The sequence below is a fragment of the Drosophila obscura genome, unplaced genomic scaffold (genome assembly GCF_018151105.1).
Source record: "Drosophila obscura isolate BZ-5 IFL unplaced genomic scaffold, ASM1815110v1 contig_165, whole genome shotgun sequence".
Lineage (NCBI taxonomy): Eukaryota > Metazoa > Arthropoda > Insecta > Diptera > Drosophilidae > Drosophila > Drosophila obscura.
Window position 1 is genome coordinate 3,020,287 of NW_024542752.1, and position 18,157 is coordinate 3,038,443.

Sequence of the window (18,157 nt, forward strand, 5' to 3'; positions counted from 1 at the left end):
CGTCTTACGTCTAATCATAACATTAAATATAATAACTAAAACAAAAGAAAAGCGCGAGAAGGAAAATAAATCGCCAGAGAGGAGGAGTGATGAAGAAAAAGGGCACCCAAACCAAAAGGTAATTTAGACGAATTTTAAAAAATTAAATTAAATTAAAAAACAAAAAAGAAAACCAAAAACCAAAAGCAAAAAACGGAAAGCAAAAGAGTATGGAAAAATAGCAGGCTTAAAAAATGCATTGTACTTAATGAAGTCAAAAATTATGATGATAAACATAATTACACTAAAATAAATACAAATAAAAACCAAATTAATATATATAAATATATATATATATATATATATAGTATATATATGAATATTTATAATATTGTATTGTATGACAAGAAAATTCTGTAATTTACAAGCGAAAAATATTTTATGTGATCATTGTCATTTTTTTTTTTAATATTACAAGAAATAAATAATTCGAATACCAAATAAAGGATATACACAACATGATGGCTGGATGTTTCCAATGCGGTTCTTCGGGGGGTATCTACATATCGGGGAGACAGATAAAAAACAAAAGCTGCGCCTAACCGCTAAGAGTGGTACGTTCAGTGTGTTTGCAAGAAACCCACCAACTTTAATACTCATTTCTGTTATATTTCGATTAAATTACCTCATGGTTAGCTCACGTATTATTCTACACCTTTCAGAGCTGTAATACCAATTGGTTCATCGTCGTTTTGGATCGTTAAATGGCACGAAAATTTCTTTATCTGCGTTTTTTTCTTTACTGCACTCTTATCCTTCCATACCCTCAAAAGAAACACGAAAACCCTTGAACTCTATTATATTTAAAATATAATTTGTTAGAGTAATAATATATGCATACATCAATAGGTGTGAGATTTAATGTTGTGGTAGAGGATGCAAACCCCTAAACCACCATCAAGAGGGCCCAGTACCATCCGCACTTTCGTTTCTATTTTTGTTAGAGAAAACCATATAGAATATAAATCAAATAAAATATATTTTCATCTTACCAGTTTAAATGGGAGTTCATTCTTTTTATTTGGGGATTATAGGAGTGTGTGCCTGCTCTTGTGTCGAGAGTGGATGCAAGCCTCTAGAGTCTAGACTAACTAGAAATGGGCCCCGGTACCATCCACACTCTCGTCCATAGTTTTCTGTTAGAAAAAACATTTAAAATATTTAACCAATATCTACAAAATTATTCTTGCCTGTTTAAATGGGTTCCATGTGTACTTTTTCACTTGAACATTAACCGATCTCTTCGCAACCAGTATGTAAATTGAAATTATTTTGGTGTTTTCGCCACACCAACGTGTCAGTAGTCGTGTTCAGTTTGGGGGCCCGGTACCCTTTCTCCAAGGGTGCCCGCTACCATACGGACTCTAGTCCGAATTTTTCTGTTAGAAAAACAATTACGAATTTGTTAGCTACATTCTAAATTCATCTTACCTGTTTAAATGGGTATATGTGTGCAGTTTTAATTAAAATAATATTTTTTGCGCAGTTTTCGAAACACATGCGAAAGAGCAGCCGTGTCGAGAGTGGATGCAAGCCTCTAGCCTATCTCGAAGACCGGTTCCATCATCACCAACAGAATAAAACCGCAAAAAAACAGCACTGAGCATTAAAAACTGATTGGTAATTTCACTAATAATTTATTTTTACTACCGATTTTGTTTAAATAAAAATACAAAAACTAACTGTCTCACACGAGCTCTGCCAGAATAATGAATATTTTCTGAACAAAATCCTTTGGGTTGTCTTGACAGTTGGTTTTGAACAGAAATTTGGCCTACTACGGTGCCGATTTGTTTGAACGAAAAGAATGCAGGTCTACCTACCATGCCTAAAAGATTGAGTAGACGTCTTACGCGCCTTTAAATGGCATGCTTAGGCCTGAATATTGCTGGTGCATTTGCCAGGGATTCGTGGTGTTTAAGCCGAAGAACAACAATCTCAATGGACTGCGGTTTTTTAAGTGAGTTATTACCTCGCAGTGGGCAGAAGTTTTCCTGATATTAAGTAGCTCATTAATAAATGGGCTAGTTATATACCTGGCTGGTATGAACAGCCGCTGAGGCCTTTGTGCCTCATCAGTATCTTCTATCGCAAAAATGCAGCTGTTGCTTAATTGCTTGCATCTATTTATTTACCGCTAATATTGCGATATTCGAATTAGCCGTTAATTTTTGCTTTTTTTTCTGCTTTACATTAGCATAAATCAGTGGTGGCATTTTTTTTTTTTTTTTTGGCCTGGCAATCGAATGAAAATTACTCAGTTATTTCTTGGCAACATTTTTAATTTCAATTAGCCCTGGCACTGACCAGGAGAGACCCTCTCAGTCCACCGTTATGATGGATGAGGGCAAACCCATGGTAGGGGAGGTGGGGCGTGGGGCCATGAAGGCAGAGATTGTTGGGCATTTGGTGAGGATTGCAATGTTTTCTGGTTTGCTGCCACTTGATTTATGTGGCTTCATTAGACATTCCGCACATAGAGAGTCCCAACTATGTGTGTGAAGGAGAAATTCAGATGGGTGTATACACTGTACATACATACATACATATGAACATGGATGGGTTGAGCGTGAAAAAGAGCTATAAATGGGTTCAGAGTGAGAGGACGATGTATGCGTTGTGTGTTGCAGTAAGAGAAGTAGTGAAAAGTTGACTAAGTGATTGCCAAAAAAAAAAATAAAATAAAAAAAAATAAAAGCGAACACGGCCAAACACTATCAGAACCAAAAACGAACTTCAATGGCAGGTTGAATGTGGGTTTGATCTCGTGGAATGGGAACATCTGTAGCTGTAGTTTTGCTATTGACCAGCATGGAATATTTTTGGTTACCACCTAAGCACTCAAAGGGTTTAAGCGCACAGAGTAGTGCTATGGAGAAAAAGAACGCCACCTCCAAATGAGGGCAAAGGGTTCTTCGGTTCAGGGTCCCGCGTTCCATGTGGTGGGGTGGGGGTGGTGTGCCGGGTCAAGCTTTGGTTTCTGTGTTTGCTCGTGTGAGCCGCAAAAATATTTGCATAGTTACCTTTAATGTGGTTCGACAGCGTTCCAGCAGTTGAGCTCGGTTCAGAACGGTTTCAGATTGGTTCGGTTTTGGTTCGGTTCAAAAAAAAATGGAGTGGAGTCTAGTGGAGTTGAGTTCAGTCTCGATGCAAAAGTTCTTCAACAACAAACGAACAAAAGTTTTCTTTGCACACACACACATACACACACACAGAGTCACATATGCGTTGGCATGTAATTTAAAATGAAAAATTTCTATTCTTTTGACACAAGCCCACTCGCACTCACGCTCACACAGGCACATACAGATACATACATACGTCAACAAGCATTGATTTCATTTGCATAAATAAGGAAAAACTCGAATGGGTAACTCTGTGGAAAGTCTGTGGGTACCACGGGGCTGCTGGTCGGTGGAAGGGTGTGTAAGTGTGTGTGTGCATGGGGGAAGGGGGGCACGGGCACCCTGTCCTCCCTGATAACGTTCAGCAAACGAAACTATTGCCTACTTTTAAGCGCCAAGCGTAGACAATTGCAAGGCGCGACACTGTGCACAGTGTCCACCACAGCTGTGGTCCGACATTCGGGAATCTGTGCATGAAAAATTACTTCAAAAACTCCGAAATTTGTTTGCATTTATTATTATTATTATTATTCACCCATCCAAACGATACATTTTAATGTTTTATGTATTTGACATAATCCACGGAACTGAATGATATTTTCCATATAGGTAGGTAGGCTGACTTTACCTATGTGCATACGTTATGCAGAAATTTGTATATACCTATGAACAGCTATAGTTTTCTGTATTTTGAAATTACTCTGTCAGTATAAAAAGAAATTAAAAAAAAAAACAGTAAAAACATCTAAGATGTTTAATAGCTATTGAATAGTTCGAAATAACAACCAATGCATCGTGAAAAAAAAGTCCATAGCGCACTGTTAAATAGAATAAAATAAAATCATAATTATAATTTATAAATTATAACCATAATTATGATTTTTTTAATTTTTTATTTTCTGTATTTTGTATTATATTTTCTGTAAATTTTAATCTATTTTTCTGGCAGAACATATATTAAAAATGGAATGAAAGAATGATAGTACTTGGTGCACAATCCAAACCTATGAAATTATTTCTGCTATGATCCCTGTGGGCAATTTATGTGAAGACTTGATGTGGATTGGCCGCCAGATCGTATCCCATTTGTTAACCGTTCCATGAATTTTAATTACTCTGCCATGTCACTGTGCAACGCACTCTTGCCTGCGCCCCCTCTATCGAACAATACACATACAGCACCCCACCCCCACCCAGCTCTCTCTCTCTCCATCTCCACCTATTCGTACGCTGTGGGCAATGGCAGTCAAAAATCGCATAAATTAAAAAACTGCACACACTCACGCACAGACAGAGATACAGAGAGAAAGCAATGGGGAAGGAGTGGTGGTGGGGGGATAGGGCAACCCTTTGTACAGCTCACACACACACACACAGCTGTCGCTCACCACCAAGGAAGTAATAAAGTATCTCGAAAGTAACTTATTAACCATGCTGACAACGCTGCCAGCTCCTGGAGCGCTCCCTCGTAACTTCAGACCCGGAGCCAGGCTGTGTGTGTCTACACACATACTCGTGCATACCTCAATGACAGAAGGGGAGGGGGAAGGATGGGTGAGAGCTGGATGGGGGGTAGGTAGTCATGTTTCATGTTTGCTAATTGCAAGTCGATTTTTCATTTCACATTTCTCTCCAGAGTGTCGTACTGGACCTGAGCCTCAGATACAACCTGAACCCCAAAAACGGAAAACCCCCAGCCCATACAAATATATATATAGATATATGGAGCTGGAGATGGAGCAACACAACCTGAAGCTGGACAAGGAACTGATTGAGTCTGGGACTGACTACCCGGCCGTAAGTGGAATTTGTTGAGGTTTCCGCTGACCCACTCAACCCCGGCCACATCCCGGAAGGGAATACACACACACACAGACACAGACACACAGGCACTGCAAAGGGCAAAAATATTTAATTTAAAAAAACAACAGCAACAAAATGAATAATAAAAGAAAATAAATAAATAAATGAAGAATGGGGCATTGGGGCACGAAGCTTTGAATACACTGGAAGTTGTATATTTTATAGATTCTGATCAGGAATACATATATACAATACATATGTCTCTTATGGGGTACAAAATCTTTCTTCTAGCTAAAATCGCTAATACCCCCAGAAAGTGTATAAAACAAAGTAGAAATTATGGATGGACTGGGGTGTGGGCGGGCAAAAAAGAAAGAGGCAGCAAATGGTTAATTTAATTACAAATTCTTTGCTTTCTTTTCCATTGTATTAAATTTTCATGGGCTCTGACATCAGTGTACGAGGTGTAGTGGGGGGTGTGTGTGTGTGTGTGTGTGTGTATATGCGTGCATGTGTGTAGCACCTGCTGTCATTGCCATCTTTGCTACATTTTGGTCGCTTAAATACCCAAGAGACTTAAGAAACGGAGAGCATCCTCCTCAGCCATTACTCCCACCACTCAACAGCAATCACCACACACACACACACACACACTGACACACATGTTCACACACACACAAACACACACACAGCCACACATGGTCACACACTGATTGTCCTTTCAATGAAAAATAGCGCTCATTAATGTTGCTCATTAGCAGCCGCAACGGGCAGGACTTTTCTTGGCTTTCGTTTCCCGCTCCTTGTTTAGCTGCTGGCATTGACATTTTCCCACTCCAAATGTCCCCCGACATCCTCCCCAATTTCCCTTTTCCCCTTCCTTCGACCATTCAGCAAGTGTCAACTGGCAAATGATTTGCCATTATTTACTAATAAAACTCATCGAGTTTCTTCTCTGCGCTAATCGAATGTGGGCTCTGTGAGCACCCACCAAGCACACACCGCACTCATCTGCTAGCCCCACACTCCACACTCTGCTGCTGCTCCTCCTACTCTAAAGCTGCTCAAGTCTTCACGAAGGGAAAGATGTCCCCAGTCAGGCAAAGGACTCTTAATTCAAAGCGACTCGCATGCTTATGCTCACCAATGACCTCAATCAACGTGGTCAAATTAGGAGCACGATGTGGCAGAGCATGTTGAGAGAGAGGGATAAAGATGCCCTGAATTTGGGTTAGCTAACAAACCAAACAAAAGTTGGTTACCTTAAGGTATTTTGTGATCTTGAAGTACGTTCTCTAGGATCTTAAATCAACAGCTAAATAAATGCATAAGTTCTGCCATTTGATTTATTTTCAGCTGATTTATGAATCTGCAGATAAAAGGGTATGTTCAGATAAGGTAGAAACACTTATATATTTGAAATATTTAACCGATTTTGATCTGCCAATAAAAAAATAGAAACTTGTAGCTTTTCGGCTTTAAATTCTATCAGCAGACCAGACAACCCATACACCAGATACGATTATTTTATTTAAGGCATCTCATCAATTCGATTAGCCAGTCCTTTAAGTTTTTCAGTGTTTTAGGCTTGAAGGCGAATATTTATTCCAATACGAGTATCGAGGAGAATATGAGCTAGTAAGCCAGCTCTCTATGGATAACGCTATATATTTTATATATTTTCAAAGAATGAACTAATATTAAGGCTTTCGATTTTGCATATCCTATTGTCTAATTGATCCACAAGAAAAGAAACCCTATATAAGAAATAGAATAATAAGAAAAATAAAAAGGAAACAATATTTTAGCCTTTGCTTTGGATGAAATTCCCCCACTCAGTTCAAGGTTGATTCCGATATGTGTCAATCATTTGTGGTCCCAAATGGTTTATTGAAGTCAGGGGGTCGCCCCCTGGGTTCTTTGTCCAGCTACAGCCACGTCCAACTATGACTTCGATGGGCCGAATGGGCTGAATGGGCTGCCATTCAAACTCTTTCCTTTTCTGTTTCTTGGCATTTAATTTCGTTTATTCATTCGAATGACCACAAAATGACATTTGCATTTGGGCAGCGGTCAGCTCCAGACCTACACCCAGACCCAGTACGACTCTCAACTCCCACTGAGGTCTCATGTGCTGGCCACCAGGGAGTTGGGCTCGACAGCTCTGGCGTGGTGTGGTGTGGCGTGGCGTGGAGTGGAACGTGCGCCGAGATGGAGCGGGAGAGCCAGGGTCGTCTCTGGGGTTGTCTCGTAATCCCGTAACAAATGAACGGCACAGTTGCAGAAAATTTGTTTTGACAATTGAAGATGCTCACAGCAGGCAGAGTGCAAAAATTTATAAAACTATCAACTGGTCCTCCATTTGTCTGTGTGTGTTTTTTGTGTGTGTCTGTGTGTGTGTGTGTGTGTGTGTAATTAATTCTCTGCTGATTCGGCATTCGTAGGCCGAACCAAAAAAGCACAATTAAATGCACAGCACAAACACAATGCTGCCAACAGCTTGACTGGACATGCCACACAGTGGCACACTGGCCACACTTTGATACTCTCTCGCTTTGTTTCTTAAATATAAACATAATAAATATAAATATAAATCTTTCAATGGGTTTAATAATGGAATATATTTTTTATTTGATAGCTACATAAATCGAATATCGAAATGCAATTTTTTGAAAGACTTTATGAGGAGAGAGTAGCCATAGTTTGGGTGAATATATGTATTTCCAGTTCAACCAATTTTATATTAATGTTGCAAAAACTAATCTATATTTTTTGTATTTATAGAAAATATTGTGAAATAAACCCAATGCACTCCATGATCGGATTTTAAAGTGGGGGTCCATCATTATATTTTATTGTACTATTATCTAACAACGAAAAATAGAAATACAGTAAAAATTCCAAGTGTCATTTTGTAGACCATTTGTTTTAATATTTCATAGACTTTTAACTTTAATCCAAAATAATAGGAACACCACACATCAAATATATTTTATTTCGTAAATTATTTTATGCTATATACAATAAATGCATAAGCTAAATATTCACGATTCGAAGGGGAGTGCAGGTACATTGGAAACTTTCAAAATAAATTGCCTAAGCATTGAAGTGTTCCAAAGGATGGTGTGGATAATGCAATAAAACATATAATAAGACACAAGAATCAACACCTAAGCGAATATCAAAAATATCCCAAACTTATGAGAGAAGAGTCGTGAGACAAAACAATTAATTAACAACAAATTTTCTAAGCTACGAATTATATTTAAAAAAGTTTCCTTAAAAAAAAAGCTCATAATTTATACATAGAATATGATGCTATTCGCTATTTGTATTAAATATGTGGACCACCGTACCGTGGAGTTGTACTGCAAATGGATAGGTCCAAATTTTTTGGATGCTGTTACTGTAACTGTAGCGCCCGTTGTCGTTGTCGTCATCAGCATTGCCATCGCCATAGCCCATCGCCCATTGCCATTGCCGTAGCCAAAAAGCAATTAGCAAAGTTTTCAGTCTCCAAAACACTCACGGTGGGGTTGGAGGACGGACCGACCACTCGTACAGTTTTGCTGGGCCATCATCAATCTGGTGCAGTTGCGCAACCCCATGGCAAAGACAAGGAACGGTGAGGCGGGGGGAGAGGACACCACTGCTGCTCCTCCATCGTTCATTCTCCATCCATTATGGTTGCACCTAACTGTGAGCTGCCATGGCCAGGGATTGGGACAGGCGCGACCATCGTCATTACCAATTATTCATGGATAATCTAACCCAAAATGGGACGTTCATTACTGGCGCATGTCCGATGGACATTCGAGTAACGCTCTTCACACCTCTGCTCTGCTCTGCTGTGTGTGTGTGTGGCATGAATTGCAAAAGCATTGCCCCCAAAGCGAAACATTTGCTTTTTTTGGATCCAACTGTAAACAGCATAGAGTCGCCCCCCACTCCCCCCCTATCCGCATCCACGTCCGGGCCACACTCTTTGGCCATTTATCGGGTGATTAATTAAGCTGCAGCATTAAGGATGCAGCGTACTCTGCTGCTGACAACTCCCCAAAAAGAGACAGTGCTGCTGCTGTAGATTTACTATAAATATGGAACTAGAAATGGCTTAAATATGTACTTAGAATATATAGAAATCACAAAAGAGTTCCCCAGTCTGATTACTTGATTGATTACAATTGATTATGTGCCGCATAAAATGTCAGAAATTCAAAGCAAAGCCACTTGAGTCGAGCAGCCCTCCCCATTTGGAAATATTTGGTCCTATGCTCAAAACAAAAACCGATAATGGACCGCAATTTAACATGAATTAACGTGCAGAAAGGAAATTCAAGCAACTTAAATTTAATTTAAATTTAAATTAAAGGAATTACAGGAAATATAATTTTTGCAAATACAAAATGTATGTATACAAGCTTTTACCAGCTTATATGTATGTACTGTATACATGTACATATGTCAGCGAAACAGAGTAAATATTTGTATCACTTAGTCATTTTATTGATTCGCTCCACTGTGTCCCCCATTTGTTTGTCCTCAAATTCATGTGAAACTCGAGCGATCGCTGCGCGTCGAAGAAGTCTCTTGTTATACCCTTGAAGCATGACTTGTTATTCCCAATATAACAGAAAAAACACACTTTTTCCTTACGTTTCAAAAGATAATCGAAATGATTATAGACAAGGATTAAACAGCAAAAATTTTACAGAGACATTAAATTAAAGACAAAACAAACCAAAACATTCCTGCAACAAATTTCTCGGCATGACAACGACAAGCTACATATATGTTTACATTTGTTTTGTTCCATAGAAACCAACCCACTTTGAGGGTATCAAACTTTTGATCACCGAAGCCGAAGCTTCGCTTCTTGTGTTCTTGTGGCTCTTGTTCCTAGCTACGCTCTCAATTGTATTTCCATATATATTTTTACGAACAAGAGGAAACATTCCAGCTGGATTTGGTTACAGCAACCAGCACTTCACATATTCCCATTGGAATGTTTCAACTCGAGAGAAAAACTTTATTTCTTTTTTTTTTTGTATACACATACATACATATATTTCTTGTTGGCTATTTCCATTTATTTACACCTATGATATTACAAACTTCATTGGAAAAAAAATGGGAGAAAGGGTAAGTGTAAGTGAGTGGCTGCCTCTGGAGCTCTAAATTCAAGACAGAAGTCAAAGCAGTCGATAAACAATAAATAGCCTTTCTGTAAACATTTCTGTAGAAACAATGATGTCAGAGGGGGAAGGATGATGCGTACGAATTGTAGAATCAGCAAATCTTCATACATAATTTGCCTCGTTCTCGTACTGGATACTGGATAGCTCCAATGCGGCACTGAACATTTGTTTATTATTCATGAATTTTGATTGCGGAGAATCATAATCACAATAGGAGTTCTGCAGTGTCTTAATGCAAGCTTGATTCATTATGTACCATGCATTCGCTTGCATCCAGGGTATAGGTATACTCGTAGAAAATTCTGGGCGCCATCCATAGTTCAAATAAAAAGTATGATTTTTTAATTTTTGTCAGTTATCAGAGTCGAAACTCAAAAAAAAATACATATATTTATATATATTTGTTATGTGATTCTCATCCACAGTTTCAGGGTTTTTTGTATTCCAAGAAAAATTAAAATATAAAAAAAAAAAAACATTAATTAAAACTAGCTAAATTTTGGCAAGGGCATATCCAAAGCCTTGGCGGTCTGCTTCTTATTTTTTTTTTTTTGGTAAGATCTATTGCCATTCGGGTAATCAATCCAGTCATGATTTCGGTCCGACACAAATTTACAATTAATTAATTAATTATGTATAATAGTTACATACAAATGAACGTCAGAAACAGAAAGTTACAATGTTTTGTTGTTGTTTTTGTTTTGGGAACAGCTCCTGGGGACAATAGTTCGTCAGATACTTAAATCGTATAAGTAAAATACAGGATCTGTTGTAAAACCTCCAGATAAATCCTATGCAGGCGGAAAAAAAATAATATAAACATACATTTTCCTCTTTTTGTTTGTTTTTAAATATATAGATAATCTTAAGATCTAATGCTACGGGGAGGGTGGTGGTGGGGGGGGGGGAGCAATATCCAATATCTTGTTATGGATATATATGCAGATATTTTGCAGATGTCGCCTACGCGTGGGTCAACTTTTCCGCGATAAATTTAACGAAATGGCTACGGAACAATATCGATGGATTGTCCTCGTTTGCATGCTCCTCAACCTGCCGCAAGTCCGTCCACTTCCAGAGCAGACGGCGTGCATAGCTTTGGCGGAAGGAGGCAAAGATTTCGGAGGCCTTTTTATTATTGGGTATACTATCCTTATAATACGACTCCTTGTTCTTGATGTTGAAGTAGTAGACCTGGTTGCGCGAACGCGACTTGGCCGAAACATAGTTCTGATCCAGTTCGCAGAGCATTAGAATGCTGCCGGGCACAAAGAACTTGTTGTCGTCCAGTGAGAAGCCAAAGCGCTGTGAATTATCTTTCAGCACATAGTGGCGCATGTCGCCAAAGAACTGGTTCATGTCCTGCAGTCGAAAGAATGGCTTGCTGCGCAACGGACCGTGGGCGCGCTCCTTCTTGTACGGTTTGTTCAAGCTGCGGGCATACTTATCGCACATGCTGATGCGATCGCATAATGGACGACGCCGGATGTCGATGCCGCCCAGGCAGATCCCGTCAATGATGTGCAGCGCGGGCACACGCTGAATGGTGCGACCCTCACCGTAGAACTCGAAGACGATCTGACCGAAAAATATGGAACGTGCCTGCACCTCAAAGGACGCCTCGACCAGCTCCCACTTTTTGTGCTCCGTGTAGCGGAGGAGATTTCCGCGCGATCTGCACATGAACAGGCTGCAGCTATTGATGTTTGTCTCCTCGCGACCGATGGGCATGAATATCCAGTCTCTGACATTCTGTACGGTATTCGAGAGCGCCGTCACATTGTTCATCTCAGCTGGCGAGAAATTGAGCCAGTTGCGATCCTGCGACCAATCGAGCAGCAGCTCCTCAAGCATACGATCGGTTGTTTTATTTTCTGGCGCCTGACGCAGCTTATCGGGCAGGCCCCAACGCTTGAGGCACTCCTGACGCACCTCCGACTGGCGTGTTTCCTTCAGCTCGGCATTCTTAGCAAAGGCAGCGATCTTGTGCAGTCCGACAACCTGCTTCTTGCCAATGGCATTGTTCGAGTCGATGATGTAGCGCATGAAATCGCCATCCGCAGCGATCTCGTTGGCGTCAAAGATCTCGAGAATGTCGTCGCCACTGTCGCGGTCCTCGTTGAGCATTATGTTGATGGTATTCATGAAATTGATAATGGCAATGGTATCCTCCTGCTTGTATTTGCAGATAAGGTAGCGCTCCGAATTGGCCGGGCGACTGCTATTTGGCTTGATGATCGCAATTTGATGAAAGCATTTGTACATCAGGTAGATCAGACCCACGCTGAACGGTGTAAATAGATCGAACACCTTGCACACAAAGTTCCCGTTCTTGCGCAATATTTTGAGTGCGGTGAGGCACTGACACAGATACAGCTGCTTCGACAGAATCTCCTGTATGTTCTCCTCGCCCTCCACCGAGAATCCGCCGTCGGCCATGGCAAAGTGTACCCCACTGGGTGTGTGACGGCGTATGTACTCGTTCAATGAATCCTGATTTTGGTCATCGAATATGTTGCCATCATCCTTGATGCCATAGTACGTATCGAAGGACTCCGGGGAGGCGGCAAAGAACTTCTCCAGCTTAAAATCGTTGGCACCGCGCAACGTGAAGCCGAATCCTTTTGCCTCCCACGATTTGCGGAACAGGACATATTCAGAGAAGCCGCCAGGGCCTGGGAAAGAGGAGCACACATTCAAAAGAACTCCATCTGATATCAACCGGCATTGGCATTTGACTCACCCGCACACATGTCCGTAAAGTAGAGCAGCTCCTTGGGATCCACCAGATCACGTCCCTCCAGATCTTTGGGATTGGTGAACATGTAGTCGCACATGGAGTCAATGTTGGCCATTTTAACGGCGGCCCGATTGAGGAAAATGGAGCTGCGTATCGTCTCAAATGGATTGCAGCGAGACCGGGCCCGACGTTTCTCGTTGTCGTTAAGATCGTCAAAGGCCGACTTCGAGTTAAGGATGTGTTGGAGGATTTCTGGATCACAGTAGCGATTCTCATCGTCCAGACTGCGTTTGCGTTCACCAAAGACGAGGTAGCCCATCAGTTGATCGATCGTGTAGTGACTGGCATTGTAGCCCATATTTGTTAGCCACTCGAATGTCTCCGGCATCTCCAGCTCCTCGCAGTTGGGGTCCCATTGGCCAGCGGCCAAATGGGCTGCGTCCAGCTTGAGGCCAAAACCACGACGACCATCCTGCTGGACAGCTATAATGGGCTCCAAGCGACCTTGATTGCTCTTACCCAAACCCTTGTCGTTCTCGTAGCCCATTTTCTTCATCATCTCCATGGCCTTGTTGGAGTAGCTCTTCACCCACTCCCGCTTTATCTTCTTTGGAGTGGGCTCCGAGTTCTCATCGTCGGACTGTTCCTCCATCATTGCTATGCACTGAATAAAACTAAGTTTCCTTAAAAAGTACGGCCAGAAAATTTGTTTACTGGTATCAAACCAAAGAGGGCACTCTCGATAGTATCGATATTTTGCTGCTAGCCTCTACTATCGATGCTTTTGAGACTATCATGTATCGAGCTACAGTTGTTGCGCTTTTTGGATTCGCTGCTATAAAATACGAAAACAAATTTGAAGGCAAATCGACAGGTGGCATCTAATTTTTACAATGGACAAGTTCCTAAATGGTTTTTTAATAATTATTTGAGCCCGATACTATTACGATAGTATCGATTGTTTTTTCAAAACATTCAATGTAGATATTCCTCGATTTTGATATTCCGTTTAATATTACTAGCTAGTTGGCCCTCTCAGCCCGAAAAAAATAGTTTTATCCGATAGATACATGAATTTTCTACAAGTTTGGCAAGTTTTCAGGAGTCCTTTTTATTGCATTGTTCAAACAAAAATGGCCAAAGTATAAAACGAAAATGTTGACTAAATGTGACGACAGTGTTGCTGGTCAACCAAGTTTCTTCTATACGTACGGACTTTTGTATACCTTATTTCTTTTAATTGATGTTAAATGTTTTTTTCCAAGCTCCATTGAAACATTATTTATGATTTTATCCTAGATTAAAATGTTTTTTACCTATTAATGCACATGTTTGTGTTTTACATATACATTTATTCCGGTTCTGATACCTATTATTGGAACCCGTGAGCTGCAAAATTTCGTTAATATCTTTAAAACAGAGACTGAGTAGTTTCTGCATTAATTGGAGCCGAAATTACAAACCATATCTTAAGTCCATCATATCCATTTTCCCAAGGTATGGTATGTAGATTGTTGCTCATTCCGTGCCAAAGTTGCGCAACAATGCTGCTCCTTCATATCCCCATGTTGCTGAAATTTTTCCCATACAAATCAAATATATCTTACGGGAACGCGTAAATGAATCTTCATTCCATACACAAAAACATGTGGCTCACACCACGAAAAGGAGGGGAAAGCGATCTCTTCACCTCGGAAAAGAGAGACATTTTTGTAAAATTTTGAAAATATTTTGAAAATTTTTAGAGCGAAAAATGTCAGTATTTTTGGTGGTTTTCCTTCTTCCTTTTTTCGGGAAATGTTTCTTTTATGGGGATTTTTGTTTTTAGGGCTGCCAGATCAATTCAAAGCGAATCGGTAATGAAACGGGCCACAAAATATCATTATGTATCATATCATCTGGCAATATGGACCATTTAATATTCCATTAGCAATATCCAATATATTTCATTCATGTGGCGGCAAAAACTCAGCATTCAAATACAATTTTAAATCAAAATCAAAAGGTTTTCCTTCAAGGGTCTTACAAAATATGGCGAAATAGGTTTTTTAATGAAGAATGTCTATCGGTTTCTCTCACTACATCTTTTCGTAGGTTTCGGTGTAGGGACAGGTGAGGCAGGTGTGCGTGTACTCGTCCTCCTCCTCGTTGTAGGTGTCGGGGCCGAATTCGTGCTCGTGTATAGCATGCGTTTTCTTGGTATAAATACTGCTGCGGACCTCCATGCGGAGCTGCTTCATCTGTTTGTTGTACTTGCGGGCCTTGCCCACCTCGCGCTTCTCTTCCCGACCCTCGTGCTGGCGGACAAGCTCCTCCTCGCTGCCCCACACCTCCATGGCCCGTTTTTGGACCTGCGAGTGCAGGTAGAGCTTCATTTCGCCCCAGCGCACATTATGGGGATTCTTGCGGCTGATGTAGCGCAACTTTGGCTCGCGCTTGTCAAAGTCGCAGTCCTTCAGAAGATACTCGGCCTTGGCCTCAGTGCGGGTGATGAGCGAGTGGCGCTCCTCGTTGTCCCGGCACTTGTCGCACACCGAGTGCCCAAAATTGGTAAACAGATACGAGTCGGCAAAGGGTTCGCCGCACTCCAGACACTCCTCGAACACCACCGGTATGGCAATGGCATCGTCCACGAAATTGGCCACTGCCCCATCCTCTGGCTTGTCGGCAGCTCCTGCTCCAGCCGCCGGCAGCACAGGCTGTTCCAGCAGGAAGCCACCGCCACTGTCAATGTATTTGGTGCCCTGCACCTTGATAACCGAGCTGCCCTGACTCGGCCCACCCTCTGGCTGAGTATCCCCAAGGTGGCTGAAAAGAAATCAATTCGAGGGTAAGCTCTGCGGATGGTTAACGATGATAGAAGGTCAAAAACCTACTTGCCGAGTTCCTTGTAAGGATGCGAGACAAGTTTGGCCTCTCGCAGTCTCTGGGCCTTGGCCAGGTTGCGCTCAATGCGCGACTTCTGGGCCGTGGTGAGAGTGGAGGGGGCTACCACTACTGCTGCTGCTGCTGTTTCCTCGGACATTTTGCCTGAGCAAATTCTTTTCAGGCGCCAAGCAACACAAAATTCCAATTTGTAAACTATTTCTCTGCTTCCTCCACAATTGGCATTCACATATTTCGTACATCCGAGAGACTTCCCTCTCTATGTCACACACCTTGCAGCTTAATCGATATATATCGGATAAGATGATCATATATTGTTAAAAACTTAAAGTTTTGGACGCTTCAGACATACCCGCCGTGTAACAGCAGATAAATAGTGGCGATTTAATCTGAAAGTAATTCCCTTAAATGATATATTCCACAAAAATATCCATTTTCGCCAGTCCCAAATAAATATCCCCTGCAATTATTTATCGATATTTTTGTACATCAATAAATATTTAATATCCACAACACTAATGTTAAATAAACATTTTAAATTGCTGCTAAAATGCTCACTGGCGATTCCCATCGTATTCCTAATCGACTTCTGCGGCCTGCTGACGCATCTCCATGAGCTGGACTTTGAGCGGCACTTCTACTACCCGCTGCACGATGCGGGTCTGGACTCCTCCGGACTTTCCCGCTACGGATTTCTGCAAATGCCCGCATTCACGGGCGTGGATCTGCCCCGATTGACTGTGGTGGTGAAGAGCGCCATTGGCAATGTGCGGCGACGCCAGGCCATACGCAAGACATGGGGCTACGAGTCGCGCTTCTCCGATGTTCACATCCGTCGCGCCTTTTTGCTGGGCACCTCGTCGGACAACATGGACGATGTGGCCCGGGAGGCCAAGGAGCATGGCGACATTGTGCACGCGGACTTTGTGGATGCCTACTTCAACAACACCATCAAGACAATGATGGGCATGCGCTGGGCCAGCGAGCACTTCAACCAGAGCGACTTTTATATGTTCGTCGACGACGACTACTATGTGTCGATCAAGAATGTTCTGCGGTTCCTTGGCCGCGGCCGGGATACCCATCATCCGGATCTGCTGTTTGCCGGCTACGTGTTTCAGACGTCGCCGCTGCGTCACAAGTTCAGCAAGTGGTATGTCTCACTGGCGGAGTACCCGTTCGACAAGTGGCCGCCGTATGTGACGGCCGGCGCCTTCATCCTCTCCCGGAGCGCCCTCCTCGAGATGTACGCGACCAGCATGCGTGTGCCGCTGTTCCGCTTCGATGACATCTATCTGGGCATTGTGGCGCTCAAGGCAAACATACCCGTCCACCACTGCGACGGCTTCCTCTTCCACAGACCCCACTTTTCCGGTCCCGATAGCTACAGCGGCGTCATAGCCTCGCACGGCTTCAGCGATCCTGACGAAATGGTGCAGGTGTGGAATGAATGCCGGTCGGCAAACTACGCGTAGCACACGCCTCTGACTGCGACGGACAATTCGGAGGTCGAGGGTTACTCCACTCGACTGTACATACAGATGTATTATGACGTAGATCAAAACCAAGCCTTATTAAAGTATAGTCTTGTTTTAAGCCTATGTAATGTGTAAATACATATATTAACGATGAGCACGATGCTTCCTTTTAAGCAGTAAGCATCAAATAATAACTAAAAAGGGTCTATCACTAGTAAACCTACGATATGTTACAAATAATTATAGTCAAAAACTAACTAGAACTTGTCCGATGCTGGCGGTGTATTTCATTACCTCCATAGATGTGTGGATGGAGCCTGAAGTATAACTTTAAGGGTGTATAAGGGTACGCCAAAGTTAGCTTACTTAAATGTTTATGTTAAAACGGTATTTTATTCCGCGTTTTAGCTCAAGCTGTTTAGTTGTTTAAATAAAGGGGGCTTAAGTGGGTTCAGTTCGATCATGATTTTTTGTATATAATACAGTATATTTAATACATTTTGTAGTATATTACGGTATATTTCTGTTGTTCAGAGTACATAAAAAGAAAATGTATAACCTTCATGGTTTAAAAGGAAGAAAAGAACATGTTTGCTTATTTTGAAGCCTCTAAATTATAAAGCAATACCAAGAATATGAATTGGCATCGAGATACATACATATATATAAAGGAATCCAATTAAATTCATGAATCGGTAAACAAAAGGTCAATCTGAAAACAACGTCATAATTGCTCATGTTTTAAATCAGCTTGTCAAGCACAATTTTAACATTAATTAAAGAAAACTGGGTACAAAAATTGCTATACTCTACAAATTAGTCGTTGTTATGTAGCAAATGTGTAGTTACCGTGCAGCTAATTTGAATTGAAATAGAAATTTTTACGCA

General features: G+C 41.5%; 3 protein-coding genes and 1 long non-coding RNA gene across 4 annotated transcripts; 1 reads left to right on the top strand and 3 right to left on the bottom strand.

The window, feature by feature from the left end:
• Positions 1-523: 523 nt before the first annotated feature.
• LOC111066301 lies at positions 524-1,499 on the bottom strand. Its single transcript, XR_002607061.2, has 4 exons — positions 1,471-1,499; positions 1,032-1,175; positions 665-970; positions 524-538 (listed from the first exon to the last, which is right to left on the bottom strand). It is a non-coding gene; the product is annotated as an uncharacterized LOC111066301 (long non-coding RNA).
• Positions 1,500-10,238: 8,739 nt separating this feature from the next.
• On the bottom strand, positions 10,239-13,641 carry LOC111066369 (cap-specific mRNA (nucleoside-2'-O-)-methyltransferase 1). The gene is made up of 2 exons (XM_022354924.2): positions 12,909-13,641; positions 10,239-12,840 (listed from the first exon to the last, which is right to left on the bottom strand). The coding sequence occupies exons 1-2, from the start codon at positions 13,558-13,560 to the stop codon at positions 11,129-11,131; spliced, it is 2,364 nt and encodes a 787-aa protein (XP_022210616.2). The 5' UTR covers positions 13,561-13,641; the 3' UTR covers positions 10,239-11,128.
• Positions 13,642-14,794: 1,153 nt separating this feature from the next.
• On the bottom strand, positions 14,795-16,023 carry LOC111066372 (DNA repair protein complementing XP-A cells homolog). The gene is made up of 2 exons (XM_022354927.2): positions 15,782-16,023; positions 14,795-15,713 (listed from the first exon to the last, which is right to left on the bottom strand). Exons 1-2 carry the CDS (start codon positions 15,928-15,930, stop codon positions 14,984-14,986), a joined length of 879 nt encoding a protein of 292 aa, XP_022210619.2. The 5' UTR covers positions 15,931-16,023; the 3' UTR covers positions 14,795-14,983.
• Positions 16,024-16,270: 247 nt separating this feature from the next.
• Positions 16,271-17,422, top strand: LOC111066371 (beta-1,3-galactosyltransferase brn). Its single transcript, XM_022354926.2, has one exon. The coding sequence runs from the start codon at positions 16,310-16,312 to the stop codon at positions 17,264-17,266; it is 957 nt and encodes a 318-aa protein (XP_022210618.2). The 5' UTR covers positions 16,271-16,309; the 3' UTR covers positions 17,267-17,422.
• Positions 17,423-18,157: the final 735 nt, after the last annotated feature.

What these genes read in the sequence shown, in the direction of transcription:
- LOC111066369 (XM_022354924.2), bottom strand. Translation starts at nt 13,560, where the DNA reads ATGATGGAGGAACAGTCCGACGATGAGAACTCGGAGCCCACTCCAAAG. An exon ending in CTTTACGGACATGTGTGCGG is followed by an intron (nt 12,841 to 12,908) that starts GTGAGTCAAATG and finishes CCTCTTTCCCAG; the next exon opens with GCCCTGGCGGCTTCTCTGAA.
- LOC111066372 (XM_022354927.2), bottom strand. Translation starts at nt 15,930, where the DNA reads ATGTCCGAGGAAACAGCAGCAGCAGCAGTAGTGGTAGCCCCCTCCACT. An exon ending in CCTTACAAGGAACTCGGCAA is followed by an intron (nt 15,714 to 15,781) that starts GTAGGTTTTTGA and finishes ATTTCTTTTCAG; the next exon opens with CCACCTTGGGGATACTCAGC.
- LOC111066371 (XM_022354926.2), top strand. Translation starts at nt 16,310, where the DNA reads ATGTTAAATAAACATTTTAAATTGCTGCTAAAATGCTCACTGGCGATT.